At 37.3% G+C, this 24,313-nt stretch overlaps 1 protein-coding gene across 7 annotated transcripts in view; it reads right to left on the reverse strand.

Moving 5' to 3' along the window:
- SWT1 (SWT1 RNA endoribonuclease homolog) overlaps window positions 1-24,313 on the reverse strand; it is a 100,316-nt gene that overhangs the window by 73,094 nt on the left and 2,909 nt on the right. For all 7 annotated transcript variants that reach the window (XR_013449860.1, XR_013449862.1, XR_013449861.1 and 4 more), the window contains exons 2-9: window positions 23,697-23,786; window positions 20,906-20,986; window positions 18,044-18,102; window positions 11,661-12,393; window positions 5,463-5,522; window positions 3,880-4,009; window positions 2,599-2,700; window positions 1,781-1,969 (exon numbers count right to left, since the gene is read on the reverse strand). Coding sequence is in view for 4 of the 7 variants with exons in the window: in XM_078078050.1 (XP_077934176.1) it covers window positions 1,781-1,969; window positions 2,599-2,700; window positions 3,880-4,009; window positions 5,463-5,522; window positions 11,661-12,393; window positions 18,044-18,102; window positions 20,906-20,986; window positions 23,697-23,777 (1,435 nt within the window). In the remaining 3 variants the exon portion in view is untranslated. The remainder of the gene's footprint in view (window positions 1-1,780; window positions 1,970-2,598; window positions 2,701-3,879; window positions 4,010-5,462; window positions 5,523-11,660; window positions 12,394-18,043; window positions 18,103-20,905; window positions 20,987-23,696; window positions 23,787-24,313) is intronic.

Genomic DNA, 24,313 nt, shown 5'->3' on the forward strand with positions numbered 1-24,313 from the left:
AAAAAAGCATATGAACATGGAAAAGTCAAAGGAAATATACCAAGCATCTATAAATAATAAATGTGGCCAAAATATCTATTCTAAAATGAGCTCTAAAATAATTTTCAAAGCAAATCTATTGAAGAAATAGACATGCTATTTAGGACAAGTTCTTAACCTCTCTGTCTCAATTTCCTCATTTATAAAATGGGGCTAATAACTTCCACAAGTACTATATGGCTTGAATGAGATATTAGCTGGCAAAGCACTTGGAAAAGGGTCTGGAGAATAATGACTATATAAGTGTTATCCATTATTATCATCCTTATCCATACTATTAAATAATAAAATATAGTTTATATCAACAAACTAAAAAAAGTAGAAGATTAAGAGTTAAAAAAAATTCTCCTCTCCTTTTAAGGTTTGGGGTTTTACTGACAGGATGGTTTAGATCAGGGGTTAATTTTGTTAATTGTGTAGTTGTTAAAAAAAAAAACAAAAGTATCACATACTTTTTAGTTAGCAACACATACCAAAGTATTTATGAGTAAAAATGATATGATACAGTATCTGGGACTTGCTTCAAATTACTACAGGAGTTCCAAGAGTAGAAAGAGGAGAAAAGGAAATGAGAGAATAAACAAGAATGGCAAAATGCTGATAATTACTGAAAAACAGTAAGAGGTACACAAGGAGTCATACATTATTCGACCTCTGCATTTGAAATTTTTCATAATGAGAAGTTAAAAAAAAAAAGAACCACCAAGATGTTCAATATAAATGTTCAAACATTTTAGTATTTTCTTAACTTTAATATTTGTGGTTCTCCTTTAAAAGCTTTTAAACATACCACACAAAGCTGCTCAAAATGCATAAGGATTGTATATAAAACATACTAAGAGCTAATAAATATTTGTAAAGGGAATGAATGAATGAATTATGGAGGCCCTTTTTCTTCAAAGATTTAAGACTAAACGACTGTGCCAAAAGCCTTCTCAGGGTTAATACCATGATTAGATTCATCATAGGATGAATTCTTTCATATCTTATTGTATATGAGTAGAGTAGACAACATAAATCCACGATATTTAAGTTAGTGTAAATGTACGTATATAAATGAATGAGTTGAGAAGAAACAAGGTTTTAAAGAATGAAATAAATCCTCTAAATATATGGATAAACTCTGCAGAGGCAACAGTGTTGCTTTACACATGGATTTTTTTTTTCCACAAGGTGATACATATATATAACATAAAGAGCATACTTAGGTTCTAAAACTAAAGTGATTTAAAAATGACTGAAAAGAAGCTAATATGGAAAAAAAATAAATCAAGAGAAACTCTATAGACCTTTATTATACAAACACCTCCTAATTACAGATTCTGACAAACCAGAGGAAAACAATGCCTCTCTCTGCATTATACAAACTGCACAGTGACAGATTCTAATCAGGGACAGATTAGAAACCTCAATTACTTACTGGCTTCATCACTCAACAACGGTATTTAAAAAAAAAAAAAAAGAATTCAAAGTACTATAATATAGAAAACTATGCATACAGGACTATACAGTCACTATCTGTGAAATAAAGACATAACCTAAGAAGGCCTAGAAGCAGAAAAATAAAAATCCAAGAACACCTGAACCAAGCCCAATAGAATACCCCTAATCATCACTACGTCTGGCCATTTCATTCCAATGATTATAAATTCTTTTAAAGTTTCGCACCATTTCCCCCCAATAATGAGTCAGCACCCAAACAAATCTAAATCAGGAAACACCCCGAGAGAACAATACTTACAAAGTTTTTGAGATGCAAGCTGTAGTGACTGACCCCATAGCTTTCTGTCTTGATTTTTGAGACTGTCATTGATGAAATGAACTGCAGGCACAGCTTTGTGCTGGGCATGTTTTAGCAGTTTTCCTGCCTTCATACGATCTAGCTCTTGTATGACCACCCAGGGAATTATTAACACAAGTCTGTCAAAGCCTGAAAAATCAAAAAGATTTCTTAGAAGTCAACAAATATTTATTGAGCTACTAAATTGAACTGCTGTAGGAGCATTGAAAGTTTTAAAGTAAGGAATTCACAGTCTAAATGAAGAGATAATACATAAAAAATGGTAACTAAAAATAGATATAAGTATGGGGCGCCTGGGTGGCATGGTGGGTTAAGCATCTGACTCTTGGTTTCGGCGCAGGTCCTGATCTTAGGGTCAGGAATCCAGCCCCATGTCCAGCTCTGAGGGCGGAGTCAGTTTAGGACTCTCTCTCCCTCTGCCCCTGCCCCCTGTGCACACGCTCTCTCTCTCTCTCTCAAATAAATAAATCTTTAAAAGAAAAACAAAAACAGATGTAAGTAAGTATCAAATGAATGTTACAAAAATAGATACTATAGGAGCTCAAAGAAGAGTAACTTTGGATTGTTAGGTTAACCTATGAAGGCGCTTTTTTTTTTTTTTTTTACTTATGCTGATTATTAATATATATATTTTAAGACATATACTTTATAACATATCTAAATGGAAATGTATTTGTGGGGGAAAAAACCACCCCACATCATCGTTAATATAAAATATCAACTCAAATAAGAAAATCAGAATCATGCTTTATAAATACCTGGAATTTCTGTTGTCTTCAAAATTCTAACAAAATTGAGGTGATTCATCAGAATATTTGTGTCAATAACAATTAGCAGCTTTTTATCTGAAGCAGTATTTGCTAGAGAAAAAGAGCAAAGTTAGGATTTCATGACACTTGATAACAGACTTGTATAATAACCGAAGTTTTGATATCATAGAACTTTGAAGGTATTCTTAAAAGAAGGCAGTCCTTTAGACAGACAAAACCGTGTTTACTCTAATCCTTAAAAGAACAGTAATCAATGTTTAACTATCTACGAGTGAAACATCCTGAATTGTCTGAGTGGATTTTAAATCATAAACTAATTTGCTCCACTAGTAACTATGTTTGCCAAACCTTGTTCTGCATCACTAGTAGTGGTACACTTAGGATTTATAAGCTAATTTTAATACACTGTGAGTGAAATATAATTGAAAAGATAAATATGTGTAAATGAAAGAAAACAGGTAAGATCAGCATTATTATTTCATAGGGTCATTGTGAAGATCAGATAAGTTAATGCACAGGAAAACACTTAGTAAATTGAAAAGTGCAATATGAATGTTAATGTAGCATTACATTTTTATAAATACAATTCAAAATTGTATGCTAACAGACTTTGGGTAATATCTATCACCTTCTCCAAGTAGGAAGAATGATCAAAACTTTACTACATAAGTAAGAAATCCATGCATATAATACCTTTGAGCAACTGGCATTATTTCTTTTTTTTTAAGTTTTTATTTAAATTCCAGTTAACATACAGTATGATATCAGTTTCAGATGTAGAATTTAGTGATTCATCACTTACATACAATACCTAGTGCTCCTCACTACAAGGGCCCTCCTTAACCCATCACCCATTTAACCCATCCCTCTGCCCAGCTTCCCTCCAGTAAGTCTCAATTTGTTCTCTAACTATTTCTGATCAGGGCTTTACATAGTTGAAACTGTCAAAAATTATGATTAAGGGCAAGAATAAAAGACAGCTCTGATAGTTGATAGAATAAAAGATAACCCTGATTACTGACCCTTGGCAAAAAAAGAGAAAGAGAAAATATGTCTAACTGCCTAATAATGTGAGATGTATAAAACAAATGATAAAACAAGTATTAGACCTGACTCTAGTCACTAGAAGACATATACCATACCTTATTGTTTCAAATGAGCACATTTTAACATTTTTCATCTAAATATTATAAAAATTGAATGTTGGCTCATTAACTCCTGAGAAAGCATAGGAGATCAGAAACATCATCCTCTACAGATAGGGTATACCAGCACAGGAATGTACATCATCTTCCACCAAGTCAATCTCCATGCTTGTTAACTCTCCGGAAGATAAAACCACAGGTAAATCCACACTTTTTCCCACACGTGCAGCATGGAGCTCTTCCACTATCTGCATCTAAATTATAAAAGACCCACAGTAAAATATTTTGGATTATCTACTTGCAGATTAGTTAGGATTAGAAAGCAATTAATTCTAATAAATTCACTTGAGATGGTTTGTGGGGAAAAAAGTCACAAAAATATGGAGGCAGAATGGTGAAAGAATACAGATTTATAAACATACACAGGTTTTTTTTGTTTTGTTTTGTTTTAAAGATTTTATTTATTTGACAGAGAGAGACACAGTGAGAGAGGGAACACAAGCAGGGGGAGTGGGAGAGGGAGAAGCAGGCTTCCCGCGGAGCAGGGAGCCCAATGTGGGGCTCGATCCCAGGACCCTGGGATCATGACCTGAGCCAAAGGCAGACGCTTAACAACTGAGCCACCCAGGCGCCCCCATACACAGGCTTTTAAAAGTAGCTCTTCTCTTACTACCTCTGTAACCTTAGGCAAGGAAATTATTTAACTACCTTGGGTCTCCATCTGTTCATCCACAAAATAGGAATGTTAAATAACTATTGCCTGTTGGTATTTTGGTGAGGATTAAATGAAATAATATGAAGTTCCCTGCACAAAGCCTAGTACATAGTAGACCTTCAAAATAAGTTCATTCTCATCCCATTTTCACTTTAATGTACTTTGGGAGCCAACTATCTTTTCATCTGGATGATGAGCCTCTTCTTGAGATTTCTAAGATTGTTTATGAGCCATCAAAAACTGAAATCTAGATTTTAAGACCCTTCTCACTTCAGGGAAGTAGTTCCCTGATGTATTTTGATGCGAAGAATTGTATATCTAATCTAGATTTGGAGCAGGGATGAGAAATCTTTCTTCTATCAAGGAGCACTGACCCACAGGACAGAAAAATACAACTATCACAAATAAAAAGTAATCAATATGGTTTTAAAGTCTTCTTTAAATAGAAAACTACAAAGTGTTTCATGGATCTAATTTTAATTTAGGACCAAGAAACATAAAAGTCTATGCAATAATTCCAAGAGGGTCAATCAGGAGATTCTAGCTGGGAAATGAAGCAACAGGTTAAAAATAAATAAATATGCACGCACTCTCATTTTCACTGAATAACATTTTCATCTTATTGCTGATTAGAAAAACGAGGCGAACAGATTATTACCACACTGAATTTTGGTAAGCCTAGGCATAAGCATGCAAAAGTTATGATAACATTAAATCAGAATTCATGTAACTTGTAGGCTATAGACTCCATGCTCTTTATTCAAAACAGTTTAGAGCTTATTAGAAACAAAGACAAAAAGGTGATCAATTAAATGTAAATATCCTCCAAGTAGTTTTTCATAACTTTGTAAAACTTACATATTGATTTAAGTAGAGATATCACTGCTACTTTCATATTACCAAGGTTTATATAGTCATTATTTATTATTTATATAAGAACTGTTTGACTTAATTTCACTGAAATATTCAAAGTAAATAAGTATATCAGTAACCTCTTGATCTGTATCTTGAATAGTTGCAAGTGATGCTGAAGAACATGGAGCTTCAAAACTCTGAAATGAAAAGTAATTTTATTAGTTAAGAATGAAGCATATACTCCATTGTACATATGAACCACATCGTCTTTATCTATTCATCTGTTGAAGGGCATCTTGGCTCCTTCCACAGTTTGGCTACTGTGGACATTGCTGCTATGAACATTGGGGTGCATGTGCCCCTTCTTTTCACTACATTTGTATCTTTGGGATAAATACCTAGTAGTGCAATTGCTGGGTTGTAGGGTAGCTCTATTTTTAACATCTTGAGGATCCTCCATACTGTTTTCCAGAGTGGCTGTACTCAGCCATCAGAAAGGATGAATACCCACCCTTTGCATCAACATGGATGGAACTGGAGGGGATTATGCTAAGTGAAATGTAAGTCAAGCAGAGAAAGACAGTTATCATATGGTTTCACTTATATGTGGAACATAAGGAATAGCACGGAGGACCACAGGGGAAGGGAGGGAAAACTGAATGGGAAGAAATCAGAGAGAGAGACAAACCATGGGAGACTCTGGACTTCAGGGACCAAACTGAGGGTTACAGAAGGGAAGGGGGTGGGAGGATGGGGTAACCGGGTGATGGGTATTAAGGAGGGCACGTGTGGTGATGAGCACTGGGTGTTATACGCAACTAAATGAATCATTGAATGCATCAAAAACTAATGATGTACCATATGTTGGCTAATTGAACATTAAAAAAAAAACAGTATAAAACAAACAAAAAAACCTTGGGGACAAAAAAGAATGAAGCATATACCTAGAGTACGGTTTTCAACATTGGCACTACTGACATTTGGCACTGGATAATTCTCTGTTTTAGGGATATGATGTGCATTATGCTGTTTAACAGTATCCCTTGCCTCTACCCAGTAAATACCAGTAACACTACTCCCTCCCAAACTTGACAATCAAAAATGTCTCCATCAAGTCAACAGCCAAATGCTCCCTCTCGGGTAAATTGCCCCTAGAAGACAAACTGCCCCAGAATAGAAAAGCCTCATTCTATTAAGTCAATGAAACAAGGTGGAAAGTCTTTAAAGTTTACTCATTCATATATACATTCCTGAAAATATTCATGTTCTAAGAATAAAACTACATGCCACCCTGAGAAACAGAAAGAACCACCACGGCCAAGATAAACAAGCTGGCCTTCAATGGTGGGAAATTTTCACCCAGAAGTAGCTGACCCATTTCTAAAAGTGACATGACCAAAAAAAGGGAACCTAAAGATTAGGAGATGGCTGAAGGGAAAAAGCTGAAAACTGCAATAGTTGTATTCTACATGGGTAGAGGGCCAGAGGTTTGTGTTTTAATTTTCTTTTTTAGCAGAGGTTGAAAATCTACTAATTCCAAGTTTTCACTGGCACTTTTGCTAAGCAGATGGGACTTACCTGACCCTCTGTACAGGTAATAGGGAACTCAGCAAAAGCCACTACTAAACCATATCATCTTCTAAGAATTCTCCAACATAACACCAAACTCACACATATTTTACAGGCAGCTATATATGGTATAAATTACATACTCTCTTTAAAAAAGTGTATCACAAAAGTAGGGACCCGAAAGGGTACGTGCACCCCGATGTTTATAGCAGCAATGTCCACAATAGCCAAACTGTGGAAAGAGCCAAGATGTCCATCAACAGATGAATGGATAAAGAAGATATGGTATATATATACAATGGAATATTATGCAGCCATCAAAAGGAATGAGATCTTGCCATTTGCAACGACGTGGATGGAACTGGAGGGTATTATGCTGAGTGAAATAAGTCAAACAGAGAAAGACATGTATCATATGACCTCACTGATATGAGGAATTCTTAATCTCAGGAAACAAACTGAGGGTTGCTGGAGTAGGGGGTGGGGTGGGAGGGATGGGGTGACTGGGTGATGGACACTGGGGAGGGTATGTGTTCTGGTAAGCGCTGTGAATTGTGCAAGACTGTTGAATCTCAGATCTGTACCTCTGAAACAAATAATGCAATATATGTTAAGAAAGAAAAAAAGAAGAAGAAGAATGTAGAAGGAGTGGAAGAATGAAGGGGGGGAAATCGGAGGGGGAGAAGAACCATGAGAGACGATAGACTCTGAAAAACAAACTGAGGGTTCTAGAGGGGAGGGGGGTGGGAGGATGGGTTAGCCTGGTGATGGGTATTGAGGAGGGCACGTTCTGCATGGAGCACTGGGTGTTATGCACAAACAATGAATCATGGAACACTATATCTAAAACTAATGATGTAATGTATGGGGATTAACATAACAATAAAAAAATTTAAAAAATAAAAAAATAAAAAAGTGTATCATACGTTGCTTTCCTGGGAATTCGGCTGCCATCCTAACTTCCCAACATCAGTCCTCGCATGGTATATATAACACCATATACATCACACACATAAGTTCATGATAGCTTTACTGTCCCCATGACCCTGGATTTTACAATCCCTTCTCCCCCTGACTTTAAATCTCACCAGATCCCTAAGGTCCTCTCTGACTAAGAAGTGCCAAACAAGTTAGAGATTATTATCAGAATTTCCTACGGGACTCCTGATATTTGAAGTCTTGTTGTTTGTTTACTTAGGTCATTACTACCCTTCACTGTCTTTGACCACAGGCCACTTCCAGAGACTTCAGTAAATTTTCTATCACTCCTCCAAACCAGGAAAGTTCATGTCAGTTGCTCCTGAAGACCTCTCCCTATTAAAAAAGAAAGTCTCAGTGGGCATTTATTTAACTGTTTGCCTCCTCCTACCATGCTTTAGTAAATAAATGAATTGGGATACAGCCCTCCCTGGGGATGGCAAATGGGAGTATCAATAATGAGAGTGACAATGGTTTTATCTACTGGAGTGATTCTGACCTGAAAACCAGATTACACTGCTTCCCTGATTATGTTTCAGTGGCTTTCCATACCATCTGCAGGATACAAGATAAAACAAAACAAAACCTTTCCCATGGGATACAAAGTAATCCATTGTCTGAACCCTGGCTTCCTCTCCCACTTCCTCTCCTATACATAGATTTTCTACACATCTCAACGCTAGTCATACGGAACAACTTAAGTGCCCATGTACGCTCTTGTCATGCAACCTCATGACTGTACCATTAGGATGCTGGCCCTCCCATATGCACCCCAATGTTCACAGCAGCAATGTCCGCAATAGCCAAACTGTGGAAAGAGCCGAGATGCCCTTCAACAGATGAATGGATAAAGAAGATGTGGTCCATATATACAATGGAATATCACTCAGCCATCAGAAAAGATGAATACCCAACTTTTACATCAACATGGATGCGACTGGAGGAGATTATGCTAAGTGAAATAAGTCAAGCAGAGAAAGTCAATTATCATATGGTTTCACTTATTTGTGGAACATAAGGAATAACATGGAGGACATTAGGAGAAGGAAGGGAAAAATGGGCGGGGGGAATTGGAGGGAGAGATGAACCATGAGAGACTATGGACCAGAGAAACAAACAGGGTTTTGGGGGGGGGGAGGGGGGATTGGTTAGCCCGGTGATGGGTATTAAGGAGGGCATGTACTGCATGGAGCACTGGGTGTTATACGAAAACAATGGATCGTGGATCACTACATCAAAAACTAATGATGTACTGTATGGTGACTAACATAACATAATAAAATTTAAAAAAAAAAAAAAAGGATGCTGGCCCTCTATCCTGGTAGGACTCTTTTATTCCTTGCTCTACACACCCTTCACTACCAAGCGCAAGAATCTCCACCCTGGTGAGCCTTTCCTGAACTCACCCCCAAATTTATACTAACACCAGCTCAATTCTTAGTGCTCTTTTATTTCACTGAATTGCAACTCTATTTGTCTACTAATCTGCCTCCCTGGGAACTTCCTAAGGGTAAAAATCATCTTATTCATCTCTAAATCCCTAGAACCTAGAAATGTACCTAATACATAACAAGCAGCTTTAATTAATGTTTGATAAACTGTTGAATTGCTACCTCATAGGTCTGTAAGGATTAAGTGGGATGCTGTTTATAAAAGTGTCCTATAAACCATAAATCTTAGAACATTAGTTTGCAACTGCGAAGGGAGGGTGCAAACAAAGGGGTCTCTACAAAGGACTATAAAACTTAAGAAACAAAAGAAGCTATTTTCTCTTAGGAAAGCATAACAGGATTACTAAATAACAGGATTACCAAATCCAGAAAATAACAATTATTTCCTTATAAAGTACACTCATCATTTTAGGAAGATAATTATCATTGAGGAACTTGTGAGGAAAACAACAAATGTAATATTAAGAAGATTACTGTCAATAATATGCTAAAGAGAATATATGCAAGATAAGAACAGTATTTATTTGCTGCTCCTGTGTCTAAATGACTTTAAGTCCAATAAGACTGCTATCAAAGGAACAGTTGATAAAGAGTTTTAATTCCAATAACTGGAAAGTAATCATGCAAAAATTCCTTCTCCTACAACTTAATATTCATGCTATGTACGTCTTTTGATTTATGTGGTAATTCTATTTAGAGACTAAAAGAAACTGTAAGGTAGGGGCGCCTGGGTGGCTCAGTTGGTTAGGCGTCTGCCTTCCGTTCGGGTCATGATCTAGGGGTCCTGGGATCGAGCCCCGCATTGGGCTCCCTGCAGTGGGGAGCCTGCTTCTCCCTCTGCCTGCTGCTTCCCCTGCTTGTGCTCCCTCCGTCAAATAAATAAATCTTAAAAAAAAAAAAAAAAAGGAAAGAAAGAAACTGTACGGTATACTGCAGGGGACTGCTCACACTGTTCTTTAGATGCATAGTACAGGGTAATGAACATCAAGCAATGACACAAAGATGTTCAATGAACATACTCCCAACTTCAAATTCTATTCTCACATTTTACACTAGAGAACTGCTTATAACAAAAAAACTGGAGCTTTACTTTAAGAAAGCAATAAAAAGAACAAACTCAATTGTTTCCTTCTTTGGACTCCTTCAAGTTCACTGAATGAGAAGTACTCTCTCCAGCTCTTCCAGCCTCCCTAGTTACAATCCCTCTGTTTTTCCTAAGAGTATCTTACACTGCAATCTATAGTCTTCATTCCTAAAAGGAGGTAGGCTCAACCAGCCTTGTTTTTTTTTAAGATTTTATTTATTTATTTTAGAGACAGAGCACGAGCGGCAGGGGAGGAGTGGAGGGGGAGAGACGGACTCCGCACTGAGCGCAGAGTCCAATGCAGGGCTCAATCCCACGACCCTGAGATCATAACCTGAGCCGAAATCAGGAGTCAGCCGCTTAACCTACTGAGCCACCCAGGCGTCCCTCAACCAGCCCTGTTTAAAAGCAGGCTCTAAATTTCAGTCTGTCAGAAGTTCTGAAGTTCCAAAGGTTCGAAAGTTCTCTTAAAGGTAAATAATGTTATTTGCCACACAAACAAGGCTTTAGAGATGAGGTTCTCAAATTAGTCCACACATGCTGATTTATTACATAACTTAAAAGCAAAATAGATGTGCCAAGTTTTCCAACCTGGATCTTTGTATATGCAGTTCCCTTTGCCGGGAACATCCTTGCTTCTCCCATCCCACCCCACCTGGCCTTCACTGAGTAACTCCTTTTCATTCTTTAGCTCTCAGGTTCAATGTAACCCCCTCCAGTAAACCTTTCTTAAGGATTCCCTTTACAGTGTACCAAAGCCGTTACTCCCAGCTCTGTATTCCCATGTTAAGTGATAGGTACTTATCAGACTTAAGGTGATCGACTGCTTGTGAGTCTCCTCACATGAAGAAGTCTCTGGAAGCAGAGACCGTGAACGCAGTGCCTGGCATACTGTGGAACTCCAAAAATAATTGTCAAAGGAACAGCTATTCAGAATATTGACCCCTGGATGTTCTATAGTACCCAGGGTTACAGAAGAGCCTAAGCCATGGTCACAGTGCTTTTCTGAAAGGACTGTCTAACTGCTTCTTACCACCTTTTCACACATCACCTTCTATTACGGATCCTTGATACTTACCACGATATCCTCCTAAGGAGGTTTGGAATTAAAGGGGTAAGATAAAGGAACTAACATATAGCTTCCTGACTAAAATGAATCAGCTCTCTGTGATCTTACTCATAATAGAAACAACTCAAACCTGACTATTAAAATTCTTTCCTAAAACCTACATTCTCATTTTGTACCACCTTACCTGGATTAAGTTTTCCCTGGAACTTGAATCACTTTCTTGATGCTCATGATGGTTTTTTCCTTTCCACTCATGAACAGCCTGCTTAGACGTGGAATCTGAAAATAAATGTTCACTTTTGTGCCTGGTCAAATTTAATGAAACTTGGGAGCCTTTGAGGCCTTCTTTTTTCTCCTGCTTAGACTTTGACTTGTTGGACTCTAAACTGAAGACATTTTCTTCTACAAGCTTCTGGAGGGTATCATGGGATTTTACTGGGATTTTGAAACTGATCTTCCTTCTTCTAGATTCAAGGGGTTCCTTAATTATCTTGTTGGAATTATAATCCTGAGAAAAATGGATTCTCTTGAATTTCTCTGAAACACATTTTTCAGAACTGTCCCTAAATTTCTTGTGCCTTTCTTTCTTGAGTTCTTTCACCTTCTCCCGCTGAGCGAGTACATGAGGCCATTGTTTTTCACTGGCCTGGGCTTCAGTTTTAGGTTTTACATCTTTGGCCATCTTAGGACTGCTAAGGTTTTTAATTCCATGGTCAGGTTGACTCCTAACATTTGTCAATTTATTATCTTTAAAATCTACACATTTACTTAGGTGTTTTTTAGTTCCATGTGAAGAAGGACTCGGTGAAATAATTTGATTAGCATTTGAATATGATACTTCTTGGAGCTTAACAGGGCCTTGGGATGAAGAATTGATTTTTGGTCTCCTTCCTGGAGGGTCGGTTTCTACATTCAATCTGTAAAGCAGCACAGAAACCCAAGTTACATTGCAATTATTCGTAATTATACATAATATTGCACTGTATTATTTCAGTTAGGAAATGACAGAACTGGTCTGATTCAACTTCATAAAAAATAAGAAATGGCTACATTAAGAAAGAAGTGAAAGAATTACAAATGGTGTTGGCATAATTGGTCTATTCGGACAAAAACCAAATTTACAGCTTTATATAATACCATGCAACATAAATTCCATATAGATTAAATACTTAAGTGCAAAATAATTACCATAATTGCTATACTTCATATTAATCCCTTAAAAACCATAGGGGGAAAAAGGGAATATTTACCTGATTTCTTAATACAGAGCTTCCTAAACTTAAGAGTGGTGGGAAAAATCACAAAGGAAAATAATAAATGTAAATGACTATTTATAGGGAAGCCTGACTAGCTCAGTCGGAAGATCATGTGACTCTCGATCTTGGGGTCATGAGTTTGAGCCCTACGTTGGGTGTAGAGATAACTTAAATAAAATTTTTAAAATAAATAAATAAATGACTATTTACTTTAAAACTTTAGCATATTAAAAAATGAAATTTTTAGAACTAGGAAATGGTATTTGTTATATATGTGTATTATATATCATGTTATGTTATATATGTGTGTGTATATATATATTATAAGGTTTATTTGCCTTAGTAAATGAAAAGCTCATCAAAAAGGACTGACTCTAGAATAGGACGTAAATAGAAAATTGCTAATGAGAAAAAGGGATTGGCTAATAGATATTTGGGGGAAAAAGTTTGACTTCCCTAGTAATCACAGACATTCTAATTATAACAGCATACCATTTTCTTCTAATCAAATTAGCAAAGATTTTAAAATAACATTAAATACTGGCATGGGGTTGAAAAATGGACCCTCTCATGGTAGAAATGCAAAATGATACGAGTTCCACAAAGGCGGGGCACCTGGGTGGCTCAGGTGGTGAAATGTCTTGATTTCGGCTCAGGTCACTGATCTCAGGGTGGTGAGATTGAGCCCTGCATCAGGCTCAGCATGGAGCCTGCTTAATTCTCTCTCCCTCCCCTTCTGCCCTTCCCCCCAACTCCCCAGCTTGTACGCACTCTCTCTTTCTCTAAAAAAAAAAAAAAAAAAGGAGTTCTACAAAGGAATTTGATAAGATAATTAAGAATTCTAAAAATGTTCATATCCTTTGACTTCCTAGTAATTCCCATTTTAGAAATCTATACCAAGGTGAAAAAAATTAAAAATGGACTAAAATCTTTTTTAAAATTTAGGATTATTTATAATAGCACAAAGTAAGGTAACAGGGTAAATTCTAAAATTTTGGAAATGACTAAGAAATATGCCATTCTACCAAAATGATAGAATATCATGGTCATTTTAAATGATGTTTATGAAAGTTTTCAGTGATCTAACAAAACGTGTTGATATAATATTAAGCAAAAATCAAGCAGGGCACAAACCTGTATATACAATGTGGTCTCAACAATTTAAATAAATACAGTAAAAAGTTTAGAAAGGAATATGCTAAAATGTTAGAAGTAGCAATAGCTAGAGGTGATATTTTCCTGCTTCATAAAAGTAGATATTACTTTGTAGTCAGAAAGAAAGGTGAAAAAATTTCAATGAAACACAATGCATTAATTTATATCAATAAATCCTTGAGTGCCTTCGAAGTGCCTGTCACTCTGCTAGGACCTGGAGAGGCCATGGAGGACACATCCAATAGAGTTCTGACCCAATTAGCTTACAGTCTGGTGGGGGAGAAAGAGACACTAAACAGCTGATTTCTCAAATAATTATATGAGCAAACTATAAACACCTCAGAGTTTTTATAGGGTTTCACCTGAGTCTTCATCGGATTTTATTTTCTTTCCATTATTATTTAACTGTTAGTAAATAATGATAAAACAAAACTTGAAATTTTAATAGGGCTTTGGCTTCTAATAGTATAGCACGTTTAAGATGTCAACTGTATTAAAGAAAAACCAGGAGAACAACACATAAAACATAACTCAAAAATATTAATGGGACCCTGTAGTTCTCTGAGCATTTTCATATTCTTTTTTTTTTTAAGATTTTATTTATTTATTTTTGTGAGAGAACGAACAAGTGGGGGGGGGGGGCAGAGGGAGAAGCAGACTCCCCAATGAGCAAGGAGCCCAATGTGGGACTCGATCCAGAACCCTGGGATCATGACCTGAACTGAAGGCAGACACTTAACTGACTGAGCCACTCAGGCGCCCCTTCATATTCCTTTTTATTTGTTCTTCACAGCAACCCTGTGCTGCATGTTTTTTGTTTTTTGGTTTTTTTTTTAAAGATTTTATTTATTTATTTGAGAGAGAGTGTGAGAGAGAGCATGAGAGGGGAGAGGGTCAGAGGGAGAAGCAGACTCCCCACTGAGTGGGGAGCCCGATGTGGGACTCGATCCTGGGACTCCAGGATCACGACCTGAGCTGAAGGCAGTTGCTTAACCAACTGAGCCACGCAGGCGCCCTGTGCTGCATGTTTTATAGCCATCTATGCGCCATGGTCTGTAGGGTTGTAATTAATGAAAACTCAATACAATACCTTTTAAAAGACCAACAAAATTAAATCTTAAAACTACCTCTTATCAACTAGTCTTGCAAAATACTAGATTGTGATAAGGCAGTTTTATATTTGCAACCCAAAATACTAAAGTTCTGATATCTTTTTAGATATAAGTTAGACATGGAGCAAATACTTATTTTTTTTAAATACTTATCTTTTATGAATGACAGTATAAAATCAATATTCAGCTGAAGTTGAAACACCATCCTAGATGAACTCTTGTCATATAATAAGTGTGAAATTTTGTCAAAACTTTATTATTATACTTAGACTATGTAAAAATTTAGTAGCCATTTTAAAATACGATATACTTCAGAAACAATTTCTCAACACTATCAGCTGTTAGACTGCTCTGTTGGTCATCATAATGTTCACTCAGGATACTGAATTATATACTTACTTTCAACTTAGCTCAATTGAAGAATAAATTACTTTTTGGCTAATTCTGCCAATAATGGGTCTTGCTCGTGGCAATTTTGCCATCTATCTAATAGTAACTGATGCAAAACCTCTCACCTCTTCAATTCCTGGGCTTAAAAAGATTTGGTCAACAGTGATGATGCAACTTAGTGAAGAAATACCACAAACTGAAAGTGCACTGCTCAGAGAAATGCTTTCTGAATATTTTCAAAAGCATACTTAAGATTGTTGCCCTTAATTTAAGAAACAAAACAGATGAACATAGGGGAAGAAGGAAAAAGATGAAAACAGAGAGGGAGACAAACCAAAGAGACTCTTAACTATAGGAAACAAACTGAGGCTTGCTGGAGGGGAGGTAGGTGGGGGGATGGGATAACTGGGTGATGGGCATTGAGGAGGGCACATGATGTGATGAACACTGGGTGTTGTATGCAACTGATGAATCACTGAACTCTACCTCTGAAACTAATAATATAAGTTAATTGATTTTAAATAAAAAAAAAAAAGATTGTTGCCCTTGCTGATATTTTCATTGCTAATACATCTATATGTACTCAAACCACGGATCGAGAATTGTGGTAATGGAATGATATAAGTGGCTTTCAGGATGACAAAATTCTGATTTTTCATCTGCACCTCAGCTTTCACTGCACACCAATTTTGGAACCATCCCTAGAGCTGAATAGGGAGATTTTTACAGAAGATGCCATATACCATAAAGAAATACTTATAACCTTGAGGCAAGTAAGTTTGTTTACTTCTCCAATGAATAAACAACAGCAGCAAATGAACCACATTCTCCGCAGGCAACCAATGGTTGTTAGAAGTTCTGCACTGTTGATACTGATGTTTGCAAAGCACAGTAGGACAGCTTTCTTTTGTCCAAGCAACCTTTTCAGTATATAATAGCTCCTATCCCATATTGTTTAAACACATGACAAAGCAGTTTTAAAATATCTTGTATGCCATATAGTTTGTCTTTGACAAAAGAAAATTTCACTACAAGTTTTATCTAGAGAGCTTACCAATAGCTGAAAGCAAATATTCAGATAGTAACAATAAATCCAAATGCCACGCCTTGTTCACATCACTGACGTCCTTACTCTCAGTAGATATGATGATAACCCACACAATGGCATGATCATTGATCATACATGGGTTCAGGAATGCAAAAATGCTGCAGTAGGCATTTGACTATTCAGTGTTGCAAGAGATGAAGCCAAATAGCAGATTTGGAATAAATACTGAAGCCAAGGTGCACTTCATTGCATCCTTGGAATAGTTTAGATCCTATTCTCAAAACAATTCAACAATATTGTTGTTTCTTCTTCCCAAAGACTATGTGGACAAGTCTAGGGGAGTAGTATACATAGATCAGAAGTCTATTCATTCCCTTATTCGTACATATAAAATCAAGGGCTAGAAAATGTGCCCTTAATAAGGCTAAAGGTAACTAGTGAAAAACCACACAGTGTTTTAGAACTTAAAAAAAAAAAAATACTAGGATAAAAGGCATTAAAAATCCATTTTGAAAAAGTTTAGAAACTAATAGTCAATGTAATGTGAAATTTATAACAGAATATACTTCAACAGATAATAATATAGGAGCAAAGTATCACAAAGAAAGAGGAGGAGATGATTCAAAAACAAAAACAAAGAAAAACCAAAAGAAAAGCCAGAGGCAGGTTGAATTTTTTGTTTTTAGCAAACATTGACTAAGCTTGTCTGGGAAGCAGAACTTTTATGTATATATTTAATGCCATCTTTATCATTTTCTCATAACTCCTTATTTTTAGAGAAATTATGATCTCATCAACTTTTATCATACGTTATACTTTATATTTATTTACCCCATTAGTGGCAAGAAATGCCTTCACCACAAAGTTCTCTGAAATTTTTATCCAAGAACACAGAAATTAAAGAAAAATAATCCCCACTATTCCTACCATTTTTCTCCAAGTTCTCTAGTTGTAGCCATATCCTATGTAAATAACACAGTTTTAAAACCATAACAATTCAATAATCGACATATTCTCTTCACAGGTAATATATAATTTATCTTTATAACATTTTTAAGCCAGCCACATAACTTCTTCTATTATTATTTGTAACAGAGTTATGTATCTTATAAGGGTGTGTCAAAATCAAATCACCAGAGATAAAAATCTGCATTTACTTGAAAGTGTCATTTACATAGCACAGAATTGTGATAGACTTTTTATTTCACTCAACTTTTTATTAAATTTACACTAATATTAAGAAAATTCAATAATCAGGGGCACCTGGGTGACAGTCTGTTAAGTGTCTGCCTTTGGCTCAGGTCATGATCTCGGGGTCCTGGGATCGCACCCTGAGTCGAGTCGGGCTCCCTGCTCAGCGAGGAGTCTACATCTCCCTCTGCCGCTCCCCCCCCACCACTGCTTGTGCTCTCTTGCTGTCTCTCTCTCTCAAATAAATAAAATCTTCAAAAAAAATTCAGTAATCATAACCTGTGCTACAGCTAGAAATATTGGCATGAAATCAGTACTAATCAAAGCAAACAAAAAATTTTGCAGATCAAAATATTTAGTCTCACAATTCTAAGCCCCCCAAAGTAAAAGATATCAACAAAAAGGAGGAATTTACCTTTTCAGTTCTTGTCTTCTTTTTACATCACAGTACAGAATGTCTGTGTGATCTGATTTCTGAAAGAAAAAAAAAATGTCTCATTTAGGAAAGAGAAATTGTGCACTGACATATAATTAACAGGAGAAAGAGACTGGGAGACAATATATTTTTCCACATCTATGTGTTACTGAATAGACTGACACATTTATTTATTTAATCTTTTTAATAATCCTGAGACAGGTATTATCATCATCCCCATTTTACAGATAAAGTACTCAAGGCTCAAACAGAGAAAAGTATCTTCCTCAATGTTACACAGCAAGTCAGCAGCAGAGCCAGGATTGAAACAAGCTCTACTATCTCTACTCTCCCAGTCTGTCTCTCCATGTGCTCTGGGGATACAGGCCTAGGCACAAAAGAAGTAAGAGAGAAATAGGATATAGTCCTATTTAAGTCCTGTCCTAAAGACTTAAAGAATAGAGAGAAGACAGATATGTACGAATAATCTAATGAAAGGACATACCTAAGTGTCAAAGCAGTAACAATAAATTGTAAAAGAGTTCAAAACACCAAGGACCAAAAGTTGGAACATACTTAGGAAAAAAGATGGACAAAATATATGCTAAAGATTGAATACAGATTAACGAGTAAAAGAAAAAGGTTTTCTCAGCTAAGAAAGCTTAGGCATTCTAAGAAACTGGAGATGACTGGTGTAAATTCAGCAGAGAGAAAATAAACCAGCCTAGTTAGAAGCAGAAGGGCTGTTTTCAGGAAGAAAAAAGAAAACTGGCTAGTTAAGGTGTGACCAAATTTAAGAGGTCTGGAATGACAGATTAAAAAGTGATTTTCCAACAGACGAGAAATATATTGAAACCTGTGTTTTAAGAAGGTTAATATAGAAACAATAAATTGAAACAGCAGTGTCATTATACAAATACAAAAACAAACAAATCCTTAAAAAACCGAATTCTGCATTCACACAACTTTCACAACTACTTTCTCTTATTACCCCCGACCACGTAGCTATCCCGACATACACCTAACTTCAACTTGAATGTCGTGAGTACTTCACCAACCACCCTAGCTTGCACTAGCTTAATGTCTTTTTAATTATTTGCATGACTCTGGACTTGGTTCTGTTGCTATTAACAATCTGGTGTCCTTGGACAAGTCACTTAACCTCCTGGACCTCAATTTCTGAATCTGAAAGCACAAACACTACATATCTGCCTTGGCTACCTGCAAAAGATATTATAAAGCCAAATATAACCATATATGGGAAAAGACTTAAAAACTCTCTTAATATTTGCAAATGCCATAACAGATAAAGGGCTAATATCCAAGATGTATAAAGAACTTATCAAACTCAACACCCAAAAAACAAATAATCCAGTCAAGATATGGGCAGAAGACACGAACAGACATTTCTCCAAAGAAGACATATAAATGACCAACAGACACCTGAAAAAATGCTCAACACCCCTTGGCATCAAGGAAACAACAAAGAAAGAAAAAAAAATGTATCATTTAGGAAATAGAGATTGTGCACTGACATTGTGCAATGAGATATGGTATCTCATTGCACTGAAAATTGTGCAATGAGATACCACCTCACACCAGTCAGAATGGCTAAAATTAACAAGTCAGGAAACAACAAATGTTGGCGAGGATGTGGAGAAAAGGAAACCCTTTTCCCATTTCCCACTGTTGGTGGGAATGCAAGCTGGTGCAGCCACTCTGGAAAACATTATAGAGGTTCCTCAAGAAGTTGAAAACAGAGCTACCCTACCACCCAGCAATTGCACTACTAGGTATCTACCTCAAAGATACAAATGTAGTGACCCGAAGGGGCACCTGCACCCAATGTTCATAGCAGCAATGTCCACAATAGCCAAACTGTGGAGGGAGTCCAGATATCCATCGACAGATGAATGGATAAAGATGTGGTGTGTGTATACACACATACATACACACACAAACACACACACACACACACACAGGAATATTACTCAGCCATCAAAAAGGATGAATATTTACCATTTACACAGACGTAGATGGAACTGAAGGGTATTATGCTGAGTGAAATAAGTCAATCAAAGAAAGACAATTATCATACGGTTTCACTCATACATGCAATATAAGAAATAGTGCAGAGGATCATAGGGGAAGGGAAGGAAAACTGAATCGGAAGAAATCAGAGAGGGAGACAAACCATGAGAAACTCTTAACTATAGGAAACAAACTGAGGGTTGCTGGAGGGCAGGTGGAATGGGGGATGGGGTAATTGGGTGATGGGCATTATGGAGGGCACGTGATGTGATGAGCATTGGGTGTTATATGCAACTAATGAATTACTGAACTCTACATCTGAAACTAATGATGTACTATATGTTGGCTAACTGAATTAAAAAAAACCTCTCTTAATTTATATCCATGTTGTCTAACCCCACATGATAGGGTCTACCAGCACAAAGAAATAACTCGATAAATGCTTTTTGGTGAGTAGAAGGAAGGAAGAAACCAAACACTGGTTTTCTTTCTGTTGGCTATCACAAAGTATAAAAGAAAGAGGGGCGCCTGGGTGGCTCAGTCGTTAAGCGTCTGCCTTCGGCTCGGGTCATGATCCCAGGGTCCTGGGATGGAGCCCCGCATCGGGCTCCCTGCTCAGCGGGAAGCCTGCTTCTCCCTCTCCCACTCCCCCTGCTTGTGTTCCCTCTCTCGCTGTATCTCTCTCTGTGAAATAAATAAATTAAATCTTTAAAAAAAAAAAAGAAAAGATGAGTAGAAAAGTAATGGGGGAATTTATATCATAAACCTTCTAATTACACATTAAAACTTTAATATAAATAATACCTAGAGTTAGTTACAGTATACACTCACCAGTCTTCTCTTCTCTGATGAAACAGACCTTACACAGCAAGCTGAACTAGTAGAACTTGAAGTTTTTTTCTCTGTCCTATCCTAAGAATGGCATTTGGAAAAAAGGAAAGAAAAGCACAAAATAAAGCACAATATAAGACAGTGTTATTTAATCATTGTTATCATAAACTAACATTCTACATTCATAATAAACTTCAAGGGTGGGGGGAAATGTTTAAAGGCACACAAACTTTGGTAAGAGGGAGGGAAACTCAACTAGAAGGAAGACTCAAGTAGAAATCAGAAGATCTAGGCGCTCCTGAATTAGAGATGAGGTAGGACACAGGTGCTACAGCAGAAGGTCAGCTGACAGCTCAGATAAAGGCGTGGGGAGGAGGCATTGCCATGGTGGAACTCAGTCTTCTACAAAGCAAAACCATATATCCAGTCATTTCCCAGGGGATCCAAAATTCAGTAGACCCAGGACAAACATATTGTGAGGACCTACCGTGTATCAAAGACATTCTAGACGGTGGGGACAGATTAATGAAAACACAAAAGTCCCTGCCCTCATGGAGGTTAAAATATCGGGCAGGAATTTACAAATAAACAAGTAATATATTTAGTGAGTCAAACAATGTGCTGGAAAAAAATAGAGCAGAGAAAGAGGGCAGGAAGGGCTTGGAGGTGGGCATGGAGGCAGCTGCAATTTTAAACAGGGTAGTCAGGAAAGGCCCCACTGATAAGCTGACATCTGACTGGAGACCTGAAGAAGTGAAGAAGAAGCCATGTGAATATCTAGGGAAAAAGTTTTCCATTCAAGGGCAAAGCCCCTGAGGCAGGAATGTGCCAGGATTTATTGCTGGAATAGTAGCAAGGAACCACAAAATGCAGAAAGCAATGGGAGAATGAGAAGGCCAGATGGGGAGGGCCAGTTGTTTTCTTGGCCCCAGCTAGGACTTCAGCTGTTACTCTGGGTGAAGTGGGAAACTACCAGAAAGTACTGAGCAGAGGAGTGACATGATCTGACTTACATTTTAATAGGATCATTCTGGGGGCTTGCTGAGAAGAGAACAATGAGAGGCAAAGGTGGAAGCAGGGAGATAAATTTGGAAACTACTGGAACAATCTGGGGAAGCAAGCTGATTGTCTGGATCGTTGTGATAGCAGAGGAGGTAGTCGGACTCTATATTATCAAGAGAAAGCTGATAGAATTTGCTGATAGACTGGATGCAGGTAGGGGATGACAACCAAGATTTTGGCCCAACCAAATGAAAGAATGGAATTGCAATTTCTAAATAGGGTAAATGAAGCCGGGCACTTGAAAGGTTATAGTTTAGGAAGATGAAGAGGAATCAGCAAAGGACATTTCGAAGCAGTCACCAATGTAAAGGAAAATCAGGAGAATATGGTGTCTCAAAAGCTAAGTGAAGAAAATGTTTCAAGGAGAAGGTGCAATTGGCTATGTCAAATACTGCTGATGGGTCAAGTCAGAGGAAGTCTGAAAATTGACCGATGGATTTAGCAACATGGAAACCACTGCTAGCCTTGATGAAAGCATATTTGGAGGAGTGATGGCCTGAAAAAGTCTGATTCAAGTAGGTTAGGAGAGAATCGGAGGCGAACTGCAAACGGCATGCCAATTATTAGTGCCAAATTGGGGAATATATAAATCAAAGACACCATGGTACTGTATGGCCATACTCCAGGGTCCCCTTTCCAATTATCTCTATACTTGGGAGGCCAAATTAGTAATCAGAAAGTTAGTAAGCAAAGAACAAACACCAAAAAGTGTAATGATCCCTAGAATACTTTATCCAGGTCGTCTAAAGACCTTATGAACTCATCTGCTAGCACAGAAATCACTTCCATAGGGAATATTCACCTTTGCTAGACTTTAGTCTCTCATTGTGGATGGTATTACAGCATGAACCCTAATTCTGATGATGCACTATGCAGACTATTCAGAGAGTTTATAATAAAACTAATTGCAGGGGGTGGGGCGCCTGGGTGGCTCAGTCGGTTAAGCATCTGCGTTAGGCTCAAGTCATAATCCCAGGGTCCTGGGATGGAGTCCCACATCAGGCTTCCTGCTCAGTGGGAGGCCTGCTTCTCCCTCTCCCACTCCCCCTGCTTGTGTTCCCTCTCTCGCTGTGTCTCTCTCTGTCAAATAAATAAAATTTTTTTTAAAAATATTAAAAAAAATAACTAATTGCAGGGGGTTTTTTTGTTTGTTTTATTACATCAGTCACATTGCACTCTTGCGTCCTGGAGACAACACTCAGCTCAATTAATTGAATATCCTAAATTTCATCTAGTAAAATACTTCTTAAGGCAGTGTGAGCATGCATTCCCTACCCTTAGCCTCCCCTGCACAGGATAGCCCATTCTGACTGATGAGCATATAATCTTATTCAATGCTGAGTAAATGACAAAGGCGATGTGCAAAAAGGTCTACTGGTGAGTTATTTCTATGTAAAGGAGAATCTGGGGGACCTAGAGTCAAGTCAGGAATGCCTAGGCAAATTACTTAGGTAAGCCTCAGTTCTGGCATTTGTATAATTGGGATAATAATGGTACCTACCTCATACAGTTGTGAGCAATCAATAAAATAATGCGAGTAAAGAATGGGGGGTGGAGAATGGGAAAAACAAATTACTTCTCCTGGGTCAGAAGGGCAAAACAAAACATTTACATATCTCATTTACATATCTCATACACATCTACATAAAACTGAGGGGTTTTTTTTCATTACATAAAAATGAACTGCAAAAAAAAAGGTATCTTTGGGTCAGTAAATCAAAATTCTTACTTCTACGTCAAAGTTGGGTGATGCAGTGGTGCCTTTTCTCCGAGACTTCTCTTTTTCGCCACAAGATTCTCTGTTGGACATTTTGAAAAGCTAAAATAAAAAACACATTAGGTGTTTTTGTTTTAACCACCATCACAACAAAATACATTAGAAATTAGTCTTCTTTCAGTTTTATAAAGACTGGAGTTTTACAAAATGATTTCCATCTTATAACCATTCCCAAGACAACAGGATTCTCTCATTGTTCCACTTTATTTCACTTACAGTCTCCGTCATAATGATCTCTTCCTCTCCTTCAATTTCATCTACCACCTTTTTAGGAATGACCTCTCAAAACTGTGCCTTTAGCCCTGACCTTCTCTCTCAAGCTTCAGATCACCATTTTCAACTGCCTATAGGACTGCTGTATTTTGCCCAACCTATGCCTCAAAATCAATTCATTCTAAGTCTTTATTTTCCTGACACACCCTCCATTCAACTTAGTGTGTAACAGAAGAATCCTGGGCTGGAATCGAAAGGCCAGAGAATGGGAACCTCATCAGGTCTGCTGGGACGGGAAGATATAAAAGGAGTCTAGCAGCAAAGCCCAAAGGAGAGTTTATTGCTGATAGTGACAC

The sequence above is a fragment of the Halichoerus grypus genome, chromosome 7 (assembly GCF_964656455.1).
Source record: "Halichoerus grypus chromosome 7, mHalGry1.hap1.1, whole genome shotgun sequence".
Lineage (NCBI taxonomy): Eukaryota > Metazoa > Chordata > Mammalia > Carnivora > Phocidae > Halichoerus > Halichoerus grypus.